Raw genomic sequence first — 25,365 nt, 5'->3', positions numbered from 1 at the left:
TCAATGCCAGATGTTTAACTCCAGGAACCTAAAAAACCTATACTTATATTGTAAAAAGTTTCTTCCGAAGATAAATTTTTTGAGCAGTGCCCAACATTTAAAATAAAATCACAATTTTTGTAGCTCAACATTAAGTGACTTTATTTATATTTTTGACATAAGAAGCTTAAACAAATTTATTTTGTGATTTATTGTTATCTAAACAAAACATATTAAATATGTGCGAAGTAAGTTTCCATCTACATAAGATACTCTACACATTTTATTTTTTACACATTAGAGTCTCGATTCCCTATAGGTTTTATCCACTTTTTAATAAATACCTCTCCAAGAAATACTACTAAAGAGGTGCTATAGCCCATAACGAGTAAATACCATAGCCACTGAAACTGTTCAATGGAAAGAGCCCTTTTTTGACCTCTGATATTAGGAATAATAGTTTGATTTACTTTCTTTTCAAGAATTTTGGGAATCTTCTTAGCCCAGTGCTGGTAAATTCCAGACTCCTGCATAGTCGTTAAGAATCTGCTTAACGGTCTGTGATATAAGGAATTATTTACCAGAATAGGCATTCTGGGCCAATTCTCAGCTACTATTAATTCCTTCGAGGAGCAGTAAGCTTGCACTCCTCTGGATCGCTGATGGGCGTCAAAAGATTGCCAGTTGTCGGAAAACATGATTGTGGCGTAATTGCCATTAAACAAATATAATAACTTTATTCGCTCTAAAAATGGCAAAATCTTTTTTCTCAACATATAGCGCCTATAAAACTCGGTATTGAGCTCGGTACCAATAAAATCGTTTGTTAGTTCATCCATGAGTATAACTAGCCCACTCTCCCGCAGCTCCTCAAAGTTAGTCACTTGGGGTCGATAAAACGGCTTCGTAAGAATGGCACTTAATTTGCAGTTTATAAAGCTGCTAAACACCATTCCGAAAATGATAATGGCCCAAAAGAGTTGACGTAGCGAAAGACTTGACCTTCGGGGTTCCGGGAATGGGAGGCCCAAAATAGCTCTAAAAGCGTATAGGTTGACCAGTGGGTTAGGGATTGTTAGGCGGTGTGCTTTTCCAGAAATCCGTAGAGTTACCTTAACAACAAAGACCTCTATCAGCACGCAAATTACATAGACAGTTATAATGTACGAAATCCATTTTTGGATACCAGATTGCTGGAGAACATCCTGAAAACTCATATAATTGCCGCAGGGAACGACAACCACTATTGACGAGGAGCAGAATGGGTTCACATAGTCCGTTAGCTCGGAAATATCATTTTTGGTCATGATACGTTTTCTTAACTGAATATCAAAGTGATCATTGCCTGATAAGGTTTCCTCTAAGAACTGCAGAGTCAGATTGTATTTGAGTGCAAACCCAATGACATCCCAATCTTCGATTCGGGTAATAGGAAACTTTAGTAAGTTTTTGTGTTGTTCTCCCGTTTTTAGACTCCAGTTATAATCGTGCTTTATAGTAGCAGTCTTTCCTTGAAAATTGAACTGTGAATCCTTGAAAAATGATCCATTGAAATTCCAAATATTTTCAACTCGATCAAAATGGGCATTTGGAAAAGGATTTAGACGATGACATGATAATTCTCCTTTTGGGCTGTCTTTCAGCACAACAATATTTAAAAAATTGAATTCTGTGGATTTCTTGGAGATCTGTTTGAGAAACTCCTTCGTAGGCTTTATTTGCGTCCACAATATTATTCTCCGTTGTCTCATGTTCTCAAAGGCTTCAGCAACTTTATCTAACAGATCAATGTGTGAATATTTTCCAATGCAGATAATGGCCAACGCGCGGCTATTAAAAGTACCTTTTATCCTGACCATTTCGAGATCGTTAGTTCGTATAATGGCTATTCCATTGGGATTCCAGTGCTGAAGAGAGCAATTGTTGTTTAGATGGTGTTTGAAAATCACAATTGTTTGCGTTCTTTGCTCATTGATTATATTACGAACAATTCTGCTCAGATATTTGAGCTGTGGGAACTCAGATCCTTGGAAAAGCGCTGGCCTCAGAAGAAGAACTATAACAAATAATTTTACTAAAGGCGACATTGCCCTTGTAATTTGCGCTGCTTCTGCTCCCAAAGGAAGTTTATCCTGTACTAACTTGAGTCTATTTTTAAAGTGCTCACCAACTCAAGGGGCTATCAACTAATATATATATCAGATATATATCTCAGATAACAACTGTCAGTTTAGCATAGCTTTTGTTCTCTGTAATCTAAGAGACACAAGACATATAAAAATAACGGTGGAAATTTTACAAATGAGTCTTACTAGAAATATTCTTCAATAGGCATAGTGGCAGTCATTATACCCGTTACTCGTTGAGGAAAAGGGTATACTTCTTTCGTTGCAAAGTATGTAACAGCTAGAAGGATCAGGATCACTAGCCGAGTCGATCTAGCCATTAACGCTTAGATTTCGGAAACAATAAAAGCTGCAAAGTTGGGATTTAGCATACAGATTCTTAAGATTCTTGCGCAGCGCAAGTTTATTTCAACAGGGTGCCACGCCCTCTCTAAAACCAATTTTCTGCAGGCATATCTCTATCTCCCTCTATTTAGCTGAGTAACGGGTATCTAATAGTCGAGGCCGTCCTTCCTTGTTTTTAGTCTAAGGCTAGTTGCAAAAGCTTTAGACAGTTGGATCTAAACTAAGTACTTCGAAGCACTTTATAAGTGTTCCCCCCTGAAATATAAGCTTTCTGTCAGCTAAGCTAGCACCTGTCAAATGTTGTGCCAAAATAATTAAATAACTTAATTGCATTTTACTAATTTGAAAGCTTGGTATTCTTAAAGGTAAGGTCCTTTGGTCTTTTGCAATAGTAGTTGTGGCTTAAACTTGTACAAACTTTTTGAGAAAAATTTCAAAATCAAAGAAAACCGTGTTTTCATACACTTTTAGGGAGTAATATAACTAGTTGTATATTTTGCTGGTCTCTGAGAAATAAATATTGGTTTGATTCCGGTTATTTGTGCCACAAATCAAATAGTGTAAGGCCCAAATGCATCGAAATAGCTTTCTATTGTATAGGGAAATAAGCAAACTCAAATAATGAAAACAAGCAATTTCGTTAGCTTTAAATTTTCCAAATCTACATCAAGACAAATGTTATTGCCTTTCTCCAGCTGTTGATCTGGGAATGTTTTTTCCCCATTTGCGCTTTATGGGTCAGCTGTGCTGCCATTCCCGCTCCATTTGTTTGTGCAACAATTGAGATCTGTTCGGTTAACCGTTTCCATTTGGCCACTGATCGACGTCGAGTGGACCGGCAGCATTTAAGTCTATCGATAGAGTCGGCCGAGCGACAATTTTCCTCGGCAGCAGCGCTTTTCCTCGGCCAAAATGATCAGTTGCCTGTGCAGTCGTGTACCGTTTGCTGAGCCGTTTGGAACGCGAGCGCCGTGAGCGCCATTGTGAAAAGTGAAAAATGGATTTTCCGCCCTGGGCAGTCGATGCGCTTGGGCCGCCCGAGCATGTGCCGTCGCCTGTCAGCGATTAACAAGTGTTTTCCCCAGTTTTTCCCCACCCCCTAGCCGCCATTCCCGAAAAAAATTATGTTGGCGTTGGCCAAGCGGAAATGAGAAAATTTCATTTTAACAAATATTAATTGTCATTCAGTGTCAAATCAAATTGAAATACGTGTGTGTGTGTGTTTCTGTGTAATTGCGTAAATAATCTTTTAAAACAACTACTGAACGTATATGTGTATGACTTATAAACAGTACAGTGGAAATTGGATAAATAACAAAATCCCTTCAAGTTCTTCAAGTAAGTTCAAGCTAAAAAATGATTCTAAAAATGTAGATAAACTTTATTCTTTGTTTTTCGAGAACCATTGGAAAAGTTAACCAAAAGTTAAAGAAACATTTCTTTTATTGTTAAAACTATAGCATAGTATATAATATAAAGGTAAAAATATGATCAAAATAATAATAATAACAAAAATCTTTTTGGTAGAAACAATATTTACTAACATTATTTTAAACAAAGCATGTGGTGCCCTGTTTTATTACCTTCTTATAATTAATCTTACAAAAGTAGCCAATTTTGGCAGTTATAGTTAAATAAAGCACACCACCTTTATTCTTTTTTATTAAAAAATCTCTTTTCTCAGTTTCATTGCACTTTATATCTCCAATTCCATGAAAATTAAACCCAAAGAGGCATATTTAAAGAAATAGTTAATTAAAAACCCCATGAAAGCGTTTTATGAGCCATGACTGTTAATACTTATTACACATTTGTTATTGTTTGGCTTCTGCTGGGATACACACGATTAACTCGCTCAACACCTCAAGGCGGGCCTGTCGCAATCAATTTTTGTCGCCTGTCGCATGCCATAATAGTTTCACTAATTTTGAAATTTATTAGCCCCCCTCGCCGGGCCTTACATATCTGTTTTATGTGTAGTAAACCGTTTTTATCACCTCCACGGGCAGTGGAATGGAAATGTCGAGCAGTTCAGAGAGCACACGGAAAGTGTTTTGGAAAATCTTTAGCAGCTAAGCAGACAGAACACTGGAAAAGCTAGGAAAAACATTAACCCGTCCCTGGGCGACGGCACCTCTATGGTCGGAATGTTTTGGATCCGCTGCTTGATCTGGCATCAGTCAATGTCAGTTGGCCCAGTGCCAGGTCGACTGTGTGGGCGGCGACAAACAAACAATCGTCTGAGTAAAGGAAAAGTGCTTGAAAGTGTTGCACCTAGTAGAAAAGCCTCCATAAGAGCTATATTTCTATGATCTATCTGAAAATGAAACTGAGAGTATGTACATACACTCCCCATATTTTTCTGACCATGGGGCTTGTCATTCTCGGCTAGAAAAATACATTTCAAGTGGATTTTTGTCTCCACGCGTCAAATTTCAAGTGTATTGTTACGAACCATATTTAAATCGCTAGCGAAGAACTGTGCGTTCCGTAAAGCACCTGTTATAGAAATGAAATTATATTAAGATCTAATAGTCAAGTCAAATAAATAAATGATATTCATAAAGTAATACTACCTATGATTTTAAGCACATCTTAAATATTAATATGAATGATTTAAAATACACTCTAAATATTAATAAAAAAATATCTGCTTAGTTTAGGGGACCTTTCTATTACCTATGAAGCTTTTGGCTAACTTGAGATGAAGTGTCAAAAAAATTTACATTATATTCTTAAAATTGCTAATTTAGCCGAAGTATTTGTGTTTATATAATTTAATTTAGTAAATATTTTTTAACTAATCAGAAAATAAAAACACTCTAGTTCTGAAACGCACTGTACATATCTAAACGTGTTAATATGTATTGCCATATATTCCGGCTCGATTGCTAACATATGTTCAAACGTCGACAAAAGCATGCCAAATATTCATGGCATATTTTTTGTTTGTGGCATTTTTTTGTCATATAATTCTAATTTCTATTAATTTCTGCCGCCTCCATCGCCGCCGACGCCCGCCCAAAGAATAAATATTTTAACACATTTTTTTAAAAAAAAGTATTCCCTAATGGATTTTATTGACTGAATTTTTGGGCCTTTAGGTGGGGGCATTGGCAGTGGCCAAGAAAAAATTTATTATACATTTATCATTTAAGTATCATTTCTTGTGCCTTTTATTTTTGTATGTCTGTTTTACTTCACATTGAAAATGTTTATGATTTTTTCGCTTTGGATTTCTGAACTTGTGCAACAATTGGCAAGATACAAAATGTAAATTCAACAATGATTTAAAGTCTGAGCCATCTGGTTGAAGGCTGTAAACTTGAACGACTTATAAAGTGGGTCAGTGTTTTTTCTAACAAAATGTAAGGGAAATAAAAGAATTTATTTATTTTATTTGTACATTGATTTTGAACTTCCATATAGGAATTTTTATTTCATAGCTCGACTGCATCATTTCCGTTTTCGAATTTCGTGCCAAAAGTAAGAGCGTCATGCACTTGACCAGACCAGAACCCCCAGGTCTTCCGAAATCCCCATTCCCACCTCCATTTCTGAATTTTATATATGATAATCATGCAGAGGCGCTTGGTTTTTATCTATTTAAAAAAATTCGGAAATATGTGCAAATTGCGCAGCTGTCTACTCGTGAATCCCAAAATGCAAATTGTTCTCCGAAACATAAATTATACTGTTGGCTTTCCTGGAATTATTCTGATTTGCTTTTTAATTGATTGATTTAAATTTTTGGTTTTCATTACCCGAAACTCAACGTTTGGAAAAACATTAGCACATTCTAAATAAATGTTTATTCGGCTTTAATTAAAAGGTTTTCCAATAAAGTGATACAATGTTTTCTCATAAAGGGCAAAGGCCAATTAATTGATTTGTTTATCTCAATTGATTTAGATATAAATCTTCGGAAACATCCATTACACTGATCTGGCGCCAGTCTTTTAAAGTGACGTCAATGAGAGCCCTACGAGAGAATTTATTTCGAATAGATATTTTTAGCTATATTCCGTTGATTCCGCTGGTTGGAAAATCTGCCGGTCTGTGTTTTTATTTTATTGCTGCCTATAATAGGTTCGTTTATGTGCAAAATGGAAGAGAGCATCCTGAACTTGAAATAGAAGCATGGAAAATGAGAAGAAGAGGGGAGTTTCTATGGAGGAAGTTGCACTGGGATTATGATGTTGTACTTGTTGCACCGAGATTGGTTTATTTTTGGCCTATTCGCTGCAAATTGAACTTTGGTTTGAGCGGAAAGACTAATGACTAAGGAGTGGCGCTGACTCAAGTGGGGATCTTTAAAGGGCACTGGAAAAAACATAGTAGCAGTGAAAAATTAAATATCATAATATTATATGGCATACTTTTAGGAGTTAAGTTAAAAAATAAATCACCTAAAAGGAGAATGATGAAAGTGCTAGCAAAATAGAAAAATCTTACCCCCCCCCCAAAAACACGTGAGATTTTCCAAATTAAGCAGACAATGTCTATGAATAATTTTCGGTTTGCGTTTGGGATTATTCAAATGCCTTCACAGCTGTCGAATACCTCAATTCTGAGCTCTGGCTTTCAACAATGTACATTCTACAATTAGCAAATTGTTGTTGCTCATCGGATGACACATAATGACGCATTGCTTTGGCCCACAACAATAACAATGGCAATGGTTCGGCAGGCAAACTGGCTCCCACTTTCTATCCATACTTAGTTTCGATGGCCTGTGCGAGTATGTGTTCTTCTGTCAGATAATTAAAATAAATTATGCCATGTGCCTTTTTTGTGACAAGTGCACTTAAAACTATTCTTCTTAATCAAAGAACTTGAATTGAGAAAAAGTGGAAATACATGGATAAATTAATTTTCAAAGCTGTGCATGCAGTCAGATAAATTGTTTAACTTTTCTTGAAAACCAAAAAAATATTTCAAGAATATTTAAGGCAAACTTTGTAAATCGAGATTCATATAATTTTAATTGTTTTGAGTCTTAAATACAAAAAATTCTAGACAGAATTTATTGGAAATCCTTTCAAAGAATAAAAAAGCGGATGATGCGGGCGGTAAGAGGTTCGTAGCCAAGCGGTGGAAAAATTAAAAAAAAATTGTTTTTTTGTGTAATTTAATTCGTATTGTAAATTCAGGAACACTTTCGAACTAAAACATAATGTTACAAAAATTAATTTTATTAAATAAATAATATTATTTTCCCAAAAATATTTTTTTCAAGTGCATGAGACGCCTGCTAGTACTCACACACGGCCCAATGTAGTTACTCATATTTTTCCAGCATTATTGTCATCAATCGCTGATGATCATGATGGCGATCATTAGGGCCACAGTAGTCGCATCGCATGGAGTGCCTACTGAGCGACAGTCGCAGTTTATCCGCCGACCAAGTCGAATCTGTAAATCCGCCAAAAAAAGTGCAGAGCGCGTGCGGGTAAACTTATTAACGCCAATTAATCCGCCCATCCACTAGCCACAAAAATTAATGTAATATTGTAAAATATTTTCAACAGGTTGAAAGCATTTAAAACACAACAAAATACGAAATAATTGCCACAAAACAACGATTTGTTTATTAAGCGACAAAGAACACACAACGAAACGAAGGAAAATAAATGGATTTAGAAATAGATGAAAATTAAAATAAAAAAATAAAAACCAGAGACAGCAAAATTCACTAAGAGAAAGAGGCGAATATGTTTAATTTGCTGCGAAGATCGCGTCGTGGAAAAACGCACAAGATCGTCGATGAGGAGGAGGATGGAGATAAACCCGTGAGATACAGTAAGATCGGGGAGATGTCTCTTCGCCGTGAAGAGCGGCCGGAAAGAGCTCGACGGGCGGTGATCGAAGAGCTGGAGGACTTTGCCAGCGACTTTGACGACGATGCCACAAGAAAAAACAGCGACGACGACGACGACGAAGAGCGTTTAAAATTAGCAAAAACAGCTGCTAATGGCCGCTCCGACAATTTGTATATAAATAAAATGGGCGGAGATGCGAGGACGTGGTCGTTTTCCTCGGGCGGTGATCGAAATGCGGCTCCCAGCAGTCAAAACGAGGCAGCCAGCGCGATCGCGAGCAAAAGCTATAGTGGTCAGCTAATTGGCACTATCGAGTCCGAAATCGATGGCCCTAAAATACCAATAACACATCGGCGAACGCGCAACGACACTGAACCGCAAAAGCGACAATCCCTGCTCTCCATAGGAAGTTTTAAGCTTACAAACCACAGCAAAGATAGGCCAGATAGTCCGGATCGAACAGATAGTACAGAGCAAACAAAAAAGCGCAAAACTCTGCAAAAGAGTCGCGATTTTCTTAGCGACATTTTCATGGCGCGTGGTCGAAACCATCAGCGGCAAAACCAAAATCAAAATCAAATTCAAAAACAGCAGAAAATCCCAGCCGCTGGCAAGCCAAATAAATCGAATAAAAGTAATGCCAAAGACGTAATCGCCGCAGCCATAGCCACACACCTTGAAACGAACTCCGACCCCGCGCCCGCATCCCCGACTACTTATCAAATGACTTTGGCTAATAATAGCCCAGAGAATAGCGGCCAACGAAGAGCGTTTGAAGAGAAAAGTAAGCCAGCTGGAGGGCCGGAAGAGAGCGGCCAGAGTTTTTCCGCAGAGAACGTGAATTTTCCCAAAAAGATCGAGCCGGAAAAAGAAGAGCCACCAGCCATGCGTTCCTCAACGTTCCTCATTCAAGCGGCAAACGTTGAGCGGCCAACAGCAATTGCCGAACAGCAACATCAGCACGGCAATGCAATTGCTGCCCCGCAGCAACATCTGGCCACCAAGCAGCAACATCAAGCGCCACAGCAGCAACATCAGCAATTAAGTGACATAACCATGGGCCAAACCAGTGCCAAACCGAATGAAATCAGTTCGGCCCACAGTTCGCGTGCCAGTACGCCGCGTGATTTCCGTGAATCGGTCGTGAGTGCGCCGCAGGCACCGCCCAGGCATCAAAAATCACCGGAAGTGCCCAAAATCACCGTCGAGGATTGCAGTTTTCCAGAGGAACCGCTAAATAAATCACAGGAAATATTCTACGAACTAAATGAACCGGCTGAAGATTCGATAAACATTGAAGAACTCAACGAGGCGCATATAGAAACCCTAGAAGATGAGGTCTTTGCCACGGATATACCAGCTACTATCTACCAAAATTCCAATAATCGTCCCTGGACTCGCTTGAGTAATGTGAAGCTGGAAAATGTCCAGGAGGAGGAAGAGCAAGAGGATGAGGAGGAGGAGGATCAAGATGAGGTCGATGAGGCGGTGGATCTAGACTATGAGCCACATATGAACAGCAATCAATCGAATGGCAACTCTCGCCAATCTGCCAGTAGTGAAAGAAGTGCCCTGAAGAGTGACTCCAATTTGAGCAGCAGCTATGCGGATTCCGGGATCGGAGATCAGGAATCTCCTGCCCCCCAGCAACAGCAACAGCATCCACCGCAACCACCGCCCCGCAGCTCCTCGCACATGGCAATCACCCAACAGAATCTGAACCACACCTTTATCCGTGATGGCAACTCCACCGATTGCGAGGAGACCTTTCTGCAGTGCGACGAACTCGGCGACATTGAGCATTTCAGCGAGTTCAGCGAGCGTTTGGTATGCATCGAGAGCATCAGTCTGCCGGATGTGGTTGTGGAGTCAACGACCGCCAATGCAACCGCATCAGGAACAACACTTTCAGCCACATCTGCGACAGCAGCAGCATCGCCATCACAAGCAACCACAAATGGCGGCGATTCGCAGATCAACATCAATATTGCCAATGGAGCGGGGGGCAATAGCCTGGGCAGTGTGCACTTCATACCCATCCATGTCGAGGGACGCAGTCGCAGCAGTAGTCCCAAGCAGGGCAGCAGGGACGACAGCTTTCTTGGCCAGGACATGACGCCCTGCATCGAGATCATCGAGGATGGCAGTGTCCTCAACAAGCCAGTGCGCCAGGCGAGTCCCTTCGACAATCAGGAACACAGGTGAGCTTGAAAACAGGGGATTTTTAAAAGATATTCAAAGCATATTAAAAGGTTTGTTAGTCTAGAACCCGTATTTTCCGACTACTCTAATAGTAAAGGATTGAAAAAGGCTAAGGACTAGAAGAACATACATTCTTTGATTTATATTAAACTATTCAAGTTCAATTCAATTCAAAACATCGATCAGGAAATTATTAAAATCCAAAACAACCGTTTCCCTCATGACGTATACTTGATATTAGCTAGTTGTAGCAGCTGCGGCATCAAGTACGGCGCATTTATTTAATCACAAGCGCATGCCAACAATTTCACCAATAACATGGCAAGATGCAGCCAATTTATCTTGATCTTTGTGTCATGGAACATGCCTTGTGATCTGGTTTTCTTACTGGGAAATCAGTCAGCGGAAATTTCCCTCTCGTTTGCTTTGTATTTTGCCAATTTGACTTGCGTTCAGTCTTCCAGTCAGGGGCGACTATTTTTAAATGGATCAGAGCACATTTTATACGCCAGATGATCGGGGAAAAATTTTGTTGTATATGCCAATCAAAATATTTTTTTGTAGACATATCCCTTTGAGGCATCTCAAATTAATTTAAAAATATATCAATTACAGTTCTTTATGTTTTGATGGAAAGTGTCAAAAGAAAGACCCTCGTTTGAAGTGATCCGATGTGATTGATAATTTCCCTTCACAAAATATTCAGCTTGTATACCATATTTATAGAACCGAATTCCTTAGAAAATCCCACTTGTTTTGGCTAGTGTCTCCCATTACGTATACGCAGTGTGAAAGGTGGCATTGTTTGGCCTTCGCCAATATGACAGATTATGACAGCCGTGCGGCAAGTGTCTCATAGCCAAATGGCAACAATTATTATTTCGACAATTTATATTTATGTAAATATTTGTGTTTTAAATAATAAGCATTAGATTTGCGTTCAAAATCAGTTGAACAAATGTACGGAGGCAAAAATAAATTCACTTCGTCATTTCTCGTTTGGCTTTCCTCCTTCTAATTTGCAATTTTTGTTGGCAACATGTTGGTCGTTTCCCACGCTTGTTTTTTGCGCACTCTCACAGGGGGTATATCATTCAGAATATAGTTTTTGGGGCTTATATGTATTTGCAAAGCTTTAGAATATCATTGTAAGATTAGTACTATATAATAAAAATACTTTGTAGAGTACGTGACCATATATATATATTTTTTTTTGATTAAAAGCAAACACATATTTGTTTGGATTTTACTTTTTTACTTCCTACTTCTTTTTCATTTAATGTTTCATTAAATTTTGATTTTTTTATATATAAATTGTAAAGCATGGTCTCAATAATAGATCGCTTTCTAGAGTATCCATAGCCCCTGCTCACCTAATCTTTAGAATTTTTGCCTCAATCATATTTTCTCATGTGCATAGAACACGATCTGCCTGCTCTACTTTTATTCGCCTTGCTTATTTTAGGCTTAGTGCAAAAAAGAGACAAGTAAATTTGGAAACGTTCATATTTAGAGCAAACTTGTGAGGAAATGCTTGAGAAGGGGGCGAGCACTTGTGGAATTTTATTTGGGTTGTTCTTGATTTTGGTGGATAATTGATTGGCCGTGCGGGAGGAGCATCCGCCACTTGGCTAGCATTGAAAGATTGTTTATTCTATTACGCCGGCACATGCGGCGTATGCGTAATTTGCCCCGAATAACTAATGGGCATCTTTACCGCATCTTCGGTTGCTGTTTCCTTCTCTTCATCACCCGATGTTTATCTAATCCGATTTAATTATCAACTTGGGCATAAACAACGAAAGAATCCAAGCTGGCAACTATGCATTCGCCTCGGAAAGTTCACAGGCACCGGCAAAGATGCTCTTGCCAAAAATATTTTAAATAACTTTAAATCTAAGTACATGAGTTGCATCTGTCCTTTGTATGTTCGTCGCATTCTCACTTTCTAGATATCTTTGGCTATCTTTATCTCCGACTATCTCTAGAAAAAGGCTGGGAACGCGTGTCACAAAATTTGATAAATTCACATTGTCTATACAAAAATAATAGGATTATAGAGAGAACAGTGCAGGACATCATAAATAACTTTAATTGAAAGACTTTAAGGAATATATTACAATAGATATAATTTCTGCGGGCCGAAGGACATTAGCTTCCAGCGCCCCTTCTTTTTTAAAATATTAATTTTAGTATTATATACTAGCTTTAATTTGTTAAAATAAAATAGTTTCTTATCAATGACAATGGAACCTCTTTCATCGGAATAAAATCCCAAGTTGATCAGATTTTTTTGGACAATACACTTATGATCACTAATTGATCGTGAAATGATCAGATTGACACTATCGAAACGCACTGTATCTTTTATAAAGAGCGACAGAGAGTTGGCAGAATGCTCGAACAAAAACAACGGAAAATCGTTGATTTAAAAATAAACTTTGCGCATTTTCGCAGCAACCGAGAATCGACTAGGATAAATTCAATTAAAACGTATTTCATTTTTGCGTTGAAAAGCCAAAACAAAACAAAGCACAGGCCAATATACATATTATATAAAATTGTATCTCTGCATCTTTGTCTACGTCTACGTTCGTTGTATCCGTAGCTATATATCTGTATACGTATTGTATCTCAACAAATTATGGTTGAGGAAGACGTTGGCACTGTTTTTACACCTCATTCACATTTAACGAGCTTTTCCATTCAAGTTACGTCAGGCCAATGTCTAGCTATAGGTATAAACGCTGGGACGATACTATAAAATAATAATAATTATTATTATTTTTCCGTGGCTTTCCGTTTATTTATTCTTACTTTTCGTGCTGCGTGCGCGGAACACGTTTGTGAATCATTTTGTTTGTGTTGGGGATTATTCAGTGACAAGATTTGTTTGAAAAATATTCGTCTGACAGTTGAGCTGATCTGTCTAGGGATTTATGTTTCTATTCCGAATATTACTCATTCTGGTATATGCCTTCCCAGAAAGGAGCTGAAACAGCAGAAAGCTCGATTTGCCAGCCAATTGGATGAGGCCCACAAAAATGCCAGTCAACTGGAGGCCAAGGTTGCGGATATGCAGTTTAAGATCCAGAAGCTGGAGCAGGAACTCTCCGTCAAGCAATGGAATGTGGAGAGTAAGGATCATATTTTCAATAAATTTTTAGGATATCTTTTTATGGAATTTAATATTTTTCAGGACTGCAAGGAGAACTAAGTGCTGCCCACAAGGACGATGAATATGTGCGGAAAAAGCTGAAACTTCTAGAGGATGAAAAGGTCCACTTACGCCACAAATACAGCGAAAATCAAGATGAATTCCAGATCAAATACAGTGAGTATTGTGAAACTTTTATATTAACTATTATTTATTAGTTTCTGTTTGTAAAAGTAATTTTTCAATTTACTTATATATTTTTTGTTTTTTTTTTTCAGACGAACTCGAAGCTCAGTATACTGAACTAACCCAGAAGTACAAAGAGACCCATGGCCTGGCCAAAAGTTTGCAAACCCAGTTGGCCTGTGCCCAAGTCGAAGCTGAGGAATGGCGTCAGCAGGTGGAGAAGATACGAGCGGAACTGGAGGAGCAGATACGCATTCTCAAGAACGCCCTGGAAAACTCCGAGGCGGAACGCAAAATCTGCGAGGACAAATGGCAAAAGGAGTTCGAAATGCTCAGGACACACAATCGAGGTGAGATTGCCATAAAGATAGATATTATAAGGAATATATAAGAATTAAACCAAGTTGTTTTTTTTGAGCAACAATCCCTTTTAAGATTTAGAAATATTTAGAGACAGTCTAGAATGTATTAATAAAAGCAATACAACTATTTTGGACCTCAAGATATATAGAATAAATAAATACTTATATATATAGACTTAGAAATATTGAGAGGTCGCCTGCTAAAGTGCAATATATACCTTTTTCCTAACATTAATAATCATAATTTTACAATTTTATAGACATTTGAGATGTAATTTGATTAATATGCCTCAAAAGCTTTGAAATATACAGGGCTGTACATTTTTTCAGATTTGTAATTTCAAATGCCTCAAAATAATGATAAGAATAATATTTTTAAAATAAAAGTATAAGAAACCTCCAGTTCGATGAAAAAAATCCTTTAAAAATAATTATTCAATACACAACACATATATGAGCATTGTCGATTCTTTATAAGATAGGTATAATAATATTTTGTAATATTTATAGAACGCGAGGAGTCCCTGATGACGGACTGCGAGTGGCAGCTGCGGCAGATGCAGCGGCAGTGCAAGGACAAGACGGACAAGAGCAACTACGAGCGGAAGCAGGCGAGCGCCAAGGCGGAGGAGCTGGAGCTGGAGCTGCAGTCCCGCCGGCGGGAGTCCGAGATGCTGCGCACCTGCCAGGCGCAGGTGAACTCGCTGAGGGGCGTGGTCAGCGAGCAGGAGCAGTCCATCCAGACCCTGATGGACCGCATCGAGAACCTGAAGGCGGATCTGCAGTCGGCCAACGAGAACCTCGAGACCCAGATCGAGGCGGTGCACAAGATAAAATATCAGTGTGATAAGTAAGAATCTCTAGGTTATATCTTTAAATATATTATTAATAATGAACATTTTATATATATATAGTGCCATCTATGACAAGGAGCGTCAAATGATCTACAAAATCGATGAGGTGCGCAATGAAGCGGCCGCCTTCTGGGAAAACAAACTTTAGTAAGTCTCTTATCTCTAAAATATATGTATAACATAGTTTATAACTTGGATTTTACAACCCCAGCACAGAGATGACAAGACTGACTAATGAACTGGAGTCCGTGTATGTGGACGAGCGCCGGGATGCGTTGGATAAATTGCAGAACGAGCATATTGAGGAACTCAGGGCCCTGACCAATCGATATACAGCCAATGAGGAGGAACTGCGAGCTGAGGTAATATATCTTTCTAAAATAATAGCAATATATACTTAATTATAATTTATTAATACCCTATAGATTGAGGATCTGCACGCTAGCCTGGAGCTGAAGAAACAGGATTTCCTCAGTCTGCGCGAACGTTCGGATAACGCCCTTCTCCAGACCCGCATGCATTTGGATAAGGCCGATCGCGAGTACCAGAATGCCATGTGTCGCGAGGAGGATCGCCGCGTGGAACTGGAGGAGAAGCTGAAGAAGGAGTTCGAGGCGGAGAAGGCCGAGATGGAGGAGAAGTTCCGCGAGCGACTCGGCCAGGTGAAGGAGGAGTTCGCCAAGGAGCTGCAGCTATCCACGCAGGACATGGTCGATTCGCACCGGAAAGAGCTGGGTGAGAAAAGGACTTATTATAATAAAACAAACAAATTTTGAAATTTAAGATTTGTTAAAATAGTTTTATATAGTGTCATATACTTTGACATGCATATTGTATACCAATTATAAGATTGTCCCATGCATAGCCACAGATAACAATTTTTTAACGTTCTAATCCAGTTATAATTTCCAAAAGTTTTTTTATTTTAAGTTTGCCTACACCTTAGAAATGTATTGTTCAAATAATACTATATATTACAAATATTACATTATATATATGTGGATTATAAAATACTTCAGTTTTTATGCATCAGATTTCTAGAGATCCTGGCTTATAAACACAGCCAGTATTATATTACGGTTAGATATAATAGGTTTTTTATAAAAAAATGTTGTAAATGTTCATATAGTCGAATGGTTTTCATTCTTCGTCTCTAAATGGAACATCAAAAATAGCATTTGTTGAAAGCACTATCGTCTCCACTTTTTTTTACCATGTTTTAATGTGCTTTTGTTTGGATAATGCTAGATCTTATAATGATGTTATAAGAAATCTGTAAATTTTTTCAAATATTTGATAAAAATTTGACGACTGCTAGTCTTTGAAGTAACGTAAGGTTATATTTCTGTTTCAGTATTTAATTTTTAACTAAAACTTAAATGAAAATGTCTTAACTTATATTTACATTATCTCAATACCAACAGACTCTCAAAAGGCCAAATTGCAGGCGGAGAAGGACGAGGCGTTGCAGGAACTTGTGGAACGACATCGCGCGAAAATGGCCGCTGCCGATGAACGAATCAAGTGAGTGGCTAAGTAGCATGCCCCGCCTTACCAATATATAGTTACCTGATAGTTTCCCCGTACCACTGCTCCCTACTAAATTGGCTAATTACCATTGGCTTGCATTGAATGTCTGCATCCCACTCATTTGTCATCTTTGAGGCCTTGATCTCGATTCATTATCACATGAACTTGTATTCTGTTTCTCTCGTTTCACATTTTATTCATTGGATCAGCATGGATCAGCATTTAGGTCGATCGACAACCTCTCCGGCCCTGTGGGCGTTGGCCAAGGGGGCGTGGCCGTATATGCCGACCCTATATGTGCTATATCTGACCATGTCGCCGCTGATCGCCATTGCATGCTTAGTGTTCAATATTGTCGCTGTGCTTTATATTAAATACCGTCACCTCTTAATGCGCCAATAAAATTCTAGCCCCTTGTTCAAGCTTGATATGGTCCTTGATTTAATATGGAATTCTATGTATGTCTCTAGGGTTTGCAAAACATTAATTTAGGTGTTAAAAAATGGAAAAAAACTAGATATAAAAAAAATAATATTTTCACTAAACCGAAAACAACTGCCTAATTTAAAGCAAGATAATATTACGGTTTAAACATTTATCATATTTCGAGCTCAAAAAAATTTGTTAACCCAATAATTGCTACCTTTAGACATATTCAGATTGCAGAACAAACTATATTCACATTTTATTCACGATTGTACAAAGATTGCTTATTATTTTTTTATTATTTCCCCAAATTCTAACTATAAGTCATTAATTTCATAGTAAACTTAAAGTGCACTTGAAAATAAATGTTGTTTGATTGTAGAACACCTTTAAAATGTTTAAAAATCTATAGAGTTCTCCAGAACCCCTAAGATTATTATGTTTTTCTGGAATGCATCTTGTCAAGCGTTGGCCCCTTCGGAACGATTCTCTTAATATTTTACTTTCTCTTTCTCGCTATGTGTGTGTATCCACCTCAACCTCTGCCCACTCTATATAACCTGAATAACCCAAACCCGAATCTGAATCTGAATCCGATCCAAATCCGCGACCGCATCCGCATCCGCAGCGATGTAGAACTTCGGCACCAGCGCAATCTCAAGGACCTGAAGGCGGCCTACGATGCCGAGAAGGCGGCGCTGGACAAGCGCGACATCAGCAACGCCAACGAGATCGAGCAGCTGCACCGCAAGTGCCGCTGCCTGACCAACCTGTAAGTGCCCCCACCCAAAGCCACCCACCTTATCCCCAAGGTCGAGTTCTTAGATCCCTTATATTCGATCGAAAAACTAAGTATTATTGAGATAGAGATTCGTATCTGGAAAAATGCATATGGTTATAACCATAGTTAGGTACTATATACTACACAGAGAAAGCTATCTAAGAACATTGTTCTTGAATTGAGAACATTCGTTCTTAAAACCCGTGTAAGTACATTTTGATATCAATATAAGAACGAAATGGTGAGAAGAGAAAAGTTAAATTGAGTTTATTTAACATCTTTTTTATAAGTATACACTAAGGACTGAACTAATAGTTTATTTGTACATACAATGTAAAAAATAAAATAAAAACATTTTCAACTTAAAAATGTCGTTCTATTTTTAAGAACATTTTCAACTCAGATGAGAACGTCAGAATTTTCTCTGTGTATATACAGTCATATAATATTTTCAATACCATTCATTAAAAAAATCCTTTAAGCTTAAAAAAAATTTATTTTAAATATTAGCTATATAGTCTTAAAAATCTTTATTATCTTCTGTTTGGAATACAATCTTTTTCGATTATTTACACAGCTTTAAGCATATATATTTTTACTTGACAATGAATTTAAGAACTTGACCGAAGACTTTATATCTTTATCTATCCTATCCAAACTTGTTATACTTTTGCTTGTCCGTGTTGTGGGATGTTGTACGCTAAGTCAGTATCCAGTATCCGCCTTAAACTTTACATTTTCCTGTTATATAATAAAAATATCTTATAAAACCATTATTTCAGGTTCGAGGAGATGCGCATGCGATACGAAAGGCGGGATCCTCGGGCCGAGGATCTGCGTGAGATATCCGAACTGCGAACACGATGCGAAAGTCAGGAGCGAGATCTATACGTACTCACCGATCGCCTGAGGGAAATGCAGATACAAATGTCCGAGATGCAACAAAATGGTGATCGAAAAGGCGGTGGAAAGTCGGTAAAGAAACCTCCGCCCAAATCGATACCCACCAGCTGTGACGTCATTTACGAGGAAAACGAAGAACGGGAATCCCCCGAGCAGGAAAATGGGGAAAACTCCTCCCAGGGAGATGATGACGATGAGGAGGAGGAGGAAATTGAACAGGAGCCCAGCGATACAGAGTCAAATCACACGATCGAGGTCAATGGAAAATCCGATCGGATTAACGAAGATGACGCCCATCTCATCACCGCCGTGTGATCGATCATTTTTTATATATCTTCCAATTTTGTGGCTGTATTTTTCGAGATCCCCCTGGAGTGGATGTTCCAGGACCAAGGATGTGTGATCCCGGGTGCTTTCGAGCTCTATGTGCTGCCCTCTGTATCGCAGGATACGGAAATCGACCCACTCAACAAAACCGCTCAAAGCTTGAACTCATAAAAATTGTAAATCAAATTTCTGAATTGGTTTCTGAAACCGCTAAAAAAAAAGAACGAAATAAATGTAAATATTTTTAACTAAAACAAATGAAAGTGTGTTTAAGGGAATACGGGTTTCTCCTAACTAATAAATTAACATAATAAATGAAAAATAAAATTTTTCAACGCTTTAACAAAATTGTATTAGAAGTTACCTATTCTAATCATTTTTTTTGTTAAAGTGTTAAATTAAAATTTAGCACAATAAATTTGTACATGTATTCTACAGTCTTTGTTAATTTTACATGTCAATTTACATGTTATGACAATTCAACGCAACGCTGACAACCCTGTCTGCAAAACTGCTTAATGCTCGCTCTCTCTTAATGCTCTCTCTCTCTCAAATTCAAACAAAAATTTCTGCAACTGTCTCGCTCTAACGCACGAACTGTATTGTGAGAGAGCGCAGCAGAGAGGAGCTAAAATAAACGGCTGTCCAGGATTTCTTATCATTTTAGCTCAATACGATTTTAAAATCATATATGTATATACATATGTATATATGTATGTAGAAATCACATTAAACAACGGTTAGGCTTTTAATATTGTATTAATTAATTAATTTAATTTCTATTAATTAATTGTTTTAACATTTTAACAAAATTCTGACGATGTTAATGAGATTTTTAATTTATTTTTGTTTATTTTCCTAGTGCCAGTTATTTCGAGAAAATTGGTGGAACTTCAAAAAAGCGGCACTCTATAATTCTAAAACAATAAAATGGTGCAATTATTTTCAGAGTTCATGTCAAAATGTAAATTTTAACTGAACTTTTTTTATGTTATTTCGTTAAGTATAAGCTTATTGTAAAACAAGCTAACCTGAACTGGAATTTTGCTATCTGATGTACAAATTTTGTTTAATTTATTTCGTACACAATAGTCAAGCCTTAGAAGAAACAAAAATATAACCTTTTTTAAGTAATATTCTAATATTTTCGCTAATTTTGACACAACTAAAAAAAGAGTAACATGATCTACATCTTTTGTTTGAATTATTTTGGATAAAATAGTCAAGCTTTAGAAGAAATACAAAAAAAATACTTATAAATAATTGTTTATGTTGAAGTAATCAGAATACTCCCTGGTTTTGACACAACTATTAGAAAAAAAACCTTCAAATACATATGCACAGGTCTTTGTTTTTCGAAAGTTTGTCCCAAAATTTGGAAAACAACTTAATGTTAGTGCTAGCATCTGTTAGCTCAACAGATGTTTTGGCTTCTGTTAACTACAGAGAGAGAGAGCGCGCCCGAGAGCGGGAGAGCGTGATCGCGCATGCGCCCGAGCGAGAGCAGAGAGCAGATCTTGCATCTCCCTTCCACGGTGGCTTACGTTCTGCCGACACTTACGTTTCGCGTTTGTGATTCAAATCAACATTCGTTCAAAAAAACTCGAGGAAAGCGGTCGACAGCGGTCGTTTTGAAGAGCACCTCGAACGAAACGGCCTGGTCGCGTGAAAAACAGAAAAAGCCGGCAAAACAGTTGCGGGGGAAAACTGATTACTGAATCGAAAGCAAGTGTTGTGATTGAGAAAAACGGTGGCCAAACGAGCCGTTTAATGAGCAAACAAGCTGGCCAATAACCAATAACCATTTACCGTTTGCCAGCGAGGAAAGGGGAATCGTGATAACAAAGCGGAGACGAAAGAGCAGCAATTTGTTAATTTTAAACGTCGTGTGTGTTCTGGCCACAGTAATTTCAATTTGCATTTCAAGGATTCACTTTATAGTTTGGTAGAAACGAAAAACAGCAAGGTCGTTGGGGTCAAATGTTGTGATGCAAGTGACAAAATCAAAATTGGAGTAAATAAGAAAAAAAAAAAGTATGTAAGTTTTTAAGCATCCTCGCGTCGCGTAACGGTAAATCTTTCGCCCTGCGTGTCTCTGTGTGCGTGCGTGTTTGAGTGTGCGTTTTTCGGTTTTGTTTTCATCTCCTCCTTGCCGTCCTCCTTTACCACCTTCAATTGCCATCTCCTAATTTCTTCTGCGAAAAGGAAGGGCGAAGAACGAGAGCCAAAAGTAAGTGCCGCTACTTTTATTTCTTCTATGTGTTATTGTAAAAGATTTGCAGCCATGTGAGGGAGATTTTGGGTGTGCTAGCGTGTGTGAGTGTGTGTGTGTGCAGCCTCCACCAAGCGCCGCATTTAAAGGATATTCCTAATCCGTTTTATTGATTGCAGGGCAAAAGGGAGAAGAAAAAAACGGCAACAACAACAACTACACAGCTGGAGTGCTCGAATTGTTTGTGTGTGTGTGTGTTTGCCGTGTTTAGTTGTTGTTCTCGGCAATCTGTGCCGCTTTTTTATGTTTTTATTCCCCCTCCATTTCCACTCTATCCTCATCCTCCGGGGTTGTGTGTAGTTGTTGTTGTTCGTGATTTTGTAGTGCCTGCTGTTTTCGTTTCTTCTCTCTCTCTCTCTCCCTTTCACCTTCTAATTCTGACTCTGTGCCGGCTTTTTGTTGTTGCTGCCCACAGATTTCCCGACAAATGTTAATTATTTATGCAACACTTCCTTCTGTCATTTCCCTGTTTTTATATCTTCCTCCAATTGACAATTTCCACTTATTCGATTGGATTCGAGATCCCATTTCTTATAAATGCTAAAAATATTAGTCATATTTCTTGTCCACTCTTTATATTTTATATTTATTATAAAAAAGAAAAAAATAGAAATATAAACATCATAAAATCTATTACAATATGTTGCATAAATATTATCTTTTTATAATGAATTCGTAAAGATTTCCAATAAATTTTTTAATGTGAATTTTTTAAGATGCTGGACAATATTATATTATAAAATACCTAAAATAGAACATCATATTAATAATTTTAATATGATACAAACAATCTGAAGAACTTACATATAAAACAATGGAAAAAGTGTTTTAAAATTTCAAAATATAAATCTACATTGTAAATTGCTAAAGAAATTTAAACTTTGGAATACTTTTTTCATTTCAAATGGTAAAGCAGAAAACAATATATCAGGGATTAACATTTTTTAAATAGGCACAATCATTTTTAAAATCATATTTAATACAATTAATTGCTTATTTATTTCTGACAACAAATATGTTAAGAATGACAATCATTTAAAATTTCCGTGCCTATAAAGTGCTCAAATTTTTTAAAGTTCCTATAGCTACTGAAATGTTTTAAAACACCTGTCTTGGCAGTGTCAAAATAAAACCTAAAGTAGCTGGCTTTAAGACATCGAAATGAGCGTCTTTAAATCTTACGAAAACACCTCCCTTTTCACATTTTTTCGAGTTCTTTTTTTTTCGCTTATCTCTGCTTATAATACTTGTACATTTTCGCTGCGTTCCATATCTCGGTGAATAACTTCATCAGAAAATTAAGCGAAATATGCCAGGCACCTGCCCCCGTGGGCATAACTCAATAATCACATCAAATGTCGCCACTGGACCGCCTTGCACCCTTTGTGCCCCCCGAACCCCACTTCCTGGAGCAGTGGTCGCAACACCTCCTTAAGAGGTGTGTCCAGTTGCCTTGGTGTCCCCGCCCCCCTTGGTCCCCATATTATGGCCAGATCTCCAAGCTACCCAGCTTTTCAGCTCCCCAGCTAATGCCGCACAGCTGCGCGCCATTTAAGTCGCTGACAAGTGTTTTGCCGGCATCTCCGGAATGCGACGGATACGGCGAGGTGGAGAGACCTGGCTTCCAGCCACCAGCCACCATACTCCAGGCTCCACAGCCACAGAAGCCGCAGCAAAAAGTGGCAGCCAACATTGCTACCAATTATGCGATAAGCGAGCGGAGCTCTCCGCACCAGCTGATGCCATTTCACCGCACAATTGTGAGAAAACTTTAAGCAAATACAATGCGGGCTAGCAAATTAGATGCTTCGACTTTTGGTCTTGCTTCTTAATACCTTTATTCATTGTTCAACATATTAATTGATACAATTAAGCATTTAGATGTGGGTAAACAGCACTTAATTGTACATCTATAAAGTCTGCAATTACCAACATTTTGATCAATTATGAAAACATAATTGCAGTTGTCGGGACATTTTTGCACTATTATTAAAGGCTATTACGAATTTGCTTATGATATCTACAATTATAATGGTAGAAATGTTAAATGTTTCCTGAAATTGAAACAGGTTTATTTATTTTACAGCACAAATGTTTTAAAGATATGTCTTTAAACTAGTACCAGTTAAATACAACAAAAAATTATCAAAATATTTCCAAAATTATAAAGAAGTTTAAATCTTTTCTAGAAATATAACTATAATATAATCCCCAAATTATGATAAAGTTTACATATTTTCTGGAAATATAACCATTTCTTCAATTAAAAATATCTATATATAAAACCCCTTGCCTAGATAACTATTTTCCGTAATTTCCGAAAACAAAAATCCCAACATTGAGGAAATATAAGTGGCCCTTTAAAACAGCCATAGAACCACTGCAAACCTCGAAAAGAAAGCAAAAGTCGCAGCACCGATTACACTTCCCACACTTTTCAATTAAAGCCCATTTTTTTCGCACTTGGCCAGCGAGTTCGTGCAACTTGCAGCCGAACAACGTGTTAACATGGCCAAAAGCGGTGGGAGACCCCGGCTAATGAAGTGATTAGACTGCGGTTTCGCTGATGTTGTTCCCTTAAAGAGTATACGAAAAAAGCATAATAATAATAATGGAAAAGCAGAAAAAAAATGAAATTGGATGGGGAAAACTAACAAAAGGCCGCGTGCGCAGCCATCAAACGAAACGAAAAGCGTGCAACTGCAACAAAAACACCGGCAAGAACAAGAGCAGAGGAATGACCTTATATTGCAACTGCAAGTCAAACAAAGGGCCGCTAATGGGTGGTATTGAGGGGGTTTTTGCAAAGGGAAGAGGTCTTCGCAGGGTGCAGGAACGAGAACCGGTCGATGCCCATTGGAGTCCGCTCTCCCAGCCAAACGGCGCGGCTACTGCGGGGCAATTGGGCCAAAAGCATAAAAATCAGTCAAGAGTCGATTCCGCCAGCTCCGCTCAGCATTAAAAGCGACAAACAAACAAACAGACGGACACTGAGCAAAAATAAAATAAAGTCCCCATAAAGATAATCGTGGGTATAAAGGGGGATTTATGAGTACTGAAAGTAAAATATCATCACGATATCTACATATTTATTTCATGGCTAAACGGCTTGAATGAAAATTTAAGTTGGCATTAAGTAAATACTCAGGCTAATTCTTTACTAACATATCTCTTTTATAGGCTTTTAAGTGCTTTAAAAACTGTAGTTAATATCAAAAGTATACCATTATATTTACAAGTTTTAAATAATAAATATGGTAAGAGTACTAATTAAATTAAAGTTTTAAATGTGAGTGTTGAACAAATTTCTTGGAATAATATAAGAAAGGTGTTAGTCTTCTCATTTTATTGTAGAATGGATTTTTGTTGTCTGATAAAGGGGTTCTATGAAATCTGCAAGTGATATACATTTAAAGACCAGTTCTTTTTTATTTTGAGAAGGTTCTTTAGAGGTTTTAACATTAATATTTCTCACTGTGGACAGTGAACAGGAGTGCAATTTCCCCACTGGGAATGGGACCGGGAGTGGGAATAATACTGTGCACTGTGGACCGGGGAATACGAATACGAATGGGACTGTGACTGGGCCTCGGACTCGAACTCGAACTCGCACTGGTGCTGAAGCTAAAGCTGGACCTGAAACCTGGACACTCGCATCCAAAAGGCCGCCCGTGCGAGCGCAGGCAGCGCTGAAATCGATTTTCTCGCAAACTTGGCCAGGACGGGCAGCCGCAGGGCCAGCAACTACTCGCTGTCCTCGGTCCTCGGACCTCGGCCCTCTGTGCCCTGCTCCACATCGCCTCACTCCCAATCCCAATCCCGTTCGCATTCCCATTCCCATTCCCGTTCCCGTTCCCATCTTCCGTCTGCTCCTGCTCCTGGGCCTCCTGTTATTCTGGCTGTAATGGATATGGTCCAGGCGCGCGCGGTTTTTGTACCCGAGGTCCTCGTGGATTGTAAGGGTATATTGGATCATCAAAACTTAATGGTCACAGGAAAGTGCCTAATGGTATATAAACTGTATTTGGTTTAGAGAACGTATGTTCCCTCATAAAGTGGAGATATATTATTGGCTCTGATGAATGGAAATTAT

General features: G+C 38.2%; 3 protein-coding genes across 8 annotated transcripts in view; 2 read left to right on the top strand and 1 right to left on the bottom strand.

The window, feature by feature from the left end:
* Positions 1-269: 269 nt before the first annotated feature.
* Positions 270-2,066, bottom strand: LOC119560304. Its single transcript, XM_037873677.1, has one exon. It carries the CDS (start codon positions 2,064-2,066, stop codon positions 270-272), a length of 1,797 nt encoding a protein of 598 aa, XP_037729605.1.
* Positions 2,067-3,405: 1,339 nt separating this feature from the next.
* On the top strand, positions 3,406-19,221 carry LOC119559912 (myosin-3). Of its 2 annotated transcripts, XM_037873090.1 has the most exons (13): positions 3,406-3,788; positions 7,982-10,473; positions 13,460-13,611; positions 13,674-13,808; positions 13,910-14,167; positions 14,690-15,029; positions 15,094-15,180; positions 15,245-15,395; positions 15,459-15,768; positions 16,458-16,557; positions 16,773-16,955; positions 17,618-17,761; positions 18,553-19,221. In XM_037873090.1, the coding sequence occupies exons 2-13, from the start codon at positions 8,165-8,167 to the stop codon at positions 18,986-18,988; spliced, it is 4,605 nt and encodes a 1,534-aa protein (XP_037729018.1). In that variant the 5' UTR covers positions 3,406-3,788; positions 7,982-8,164; the 3' UTR covers positions 18,989-19,221. The 2 variants fall into 2 exon arrangements, with proteins under 2 accessions (XP_037729018.1, XP_037729017.1); XM_037873089.1 differs by lacking the exon at positions 16,773-16,955 and having other exon boundaries at positions 3,408-3,788.
* A 1,380-nt stretch (positions 19,222-20,601) lies between these two features.
* Positions 20,602-25,365, top strand: part of LOC119559813 — a 162,310-nt gene continuing 157,546 nt past the window's right edge. For all 5 annotated transcript variants that reach the window (XM_037872902.1, XM_037872901.1, XM_037872900.1 and 2 more), the window contains exon 1: positions 20,602-21,230. The gene's annotated coding sequence lies outside the window, so the exon portion shown is untranslated. The remainder of the gene's footprint in view (positions 21,231-25,365) is intronic.

The sequence above is a fragment of the Drosophila subpulchrella genome, unplaced genomic scaffold (assembly GCF_014743375.2).
Source record: "Drosophila subpulchrella strain 33 F10 #4 breed RU33 unplaced genomic scaffold, RU_Dsub_v1.1 Primary Assembly Seq354, whole genome shotgun sequence".
Taxonomy (NCBI): Eukaryota; Metazoa; Arthropoda; class Insecta; order Diptera; family Drosophilidae; genus Drosophila; species Drosophila subpulchrella.
Note: the sequence above shows the minus strand (reverse complement) of the source record. Positions and strands in the feature narration are given on the sequence as shown.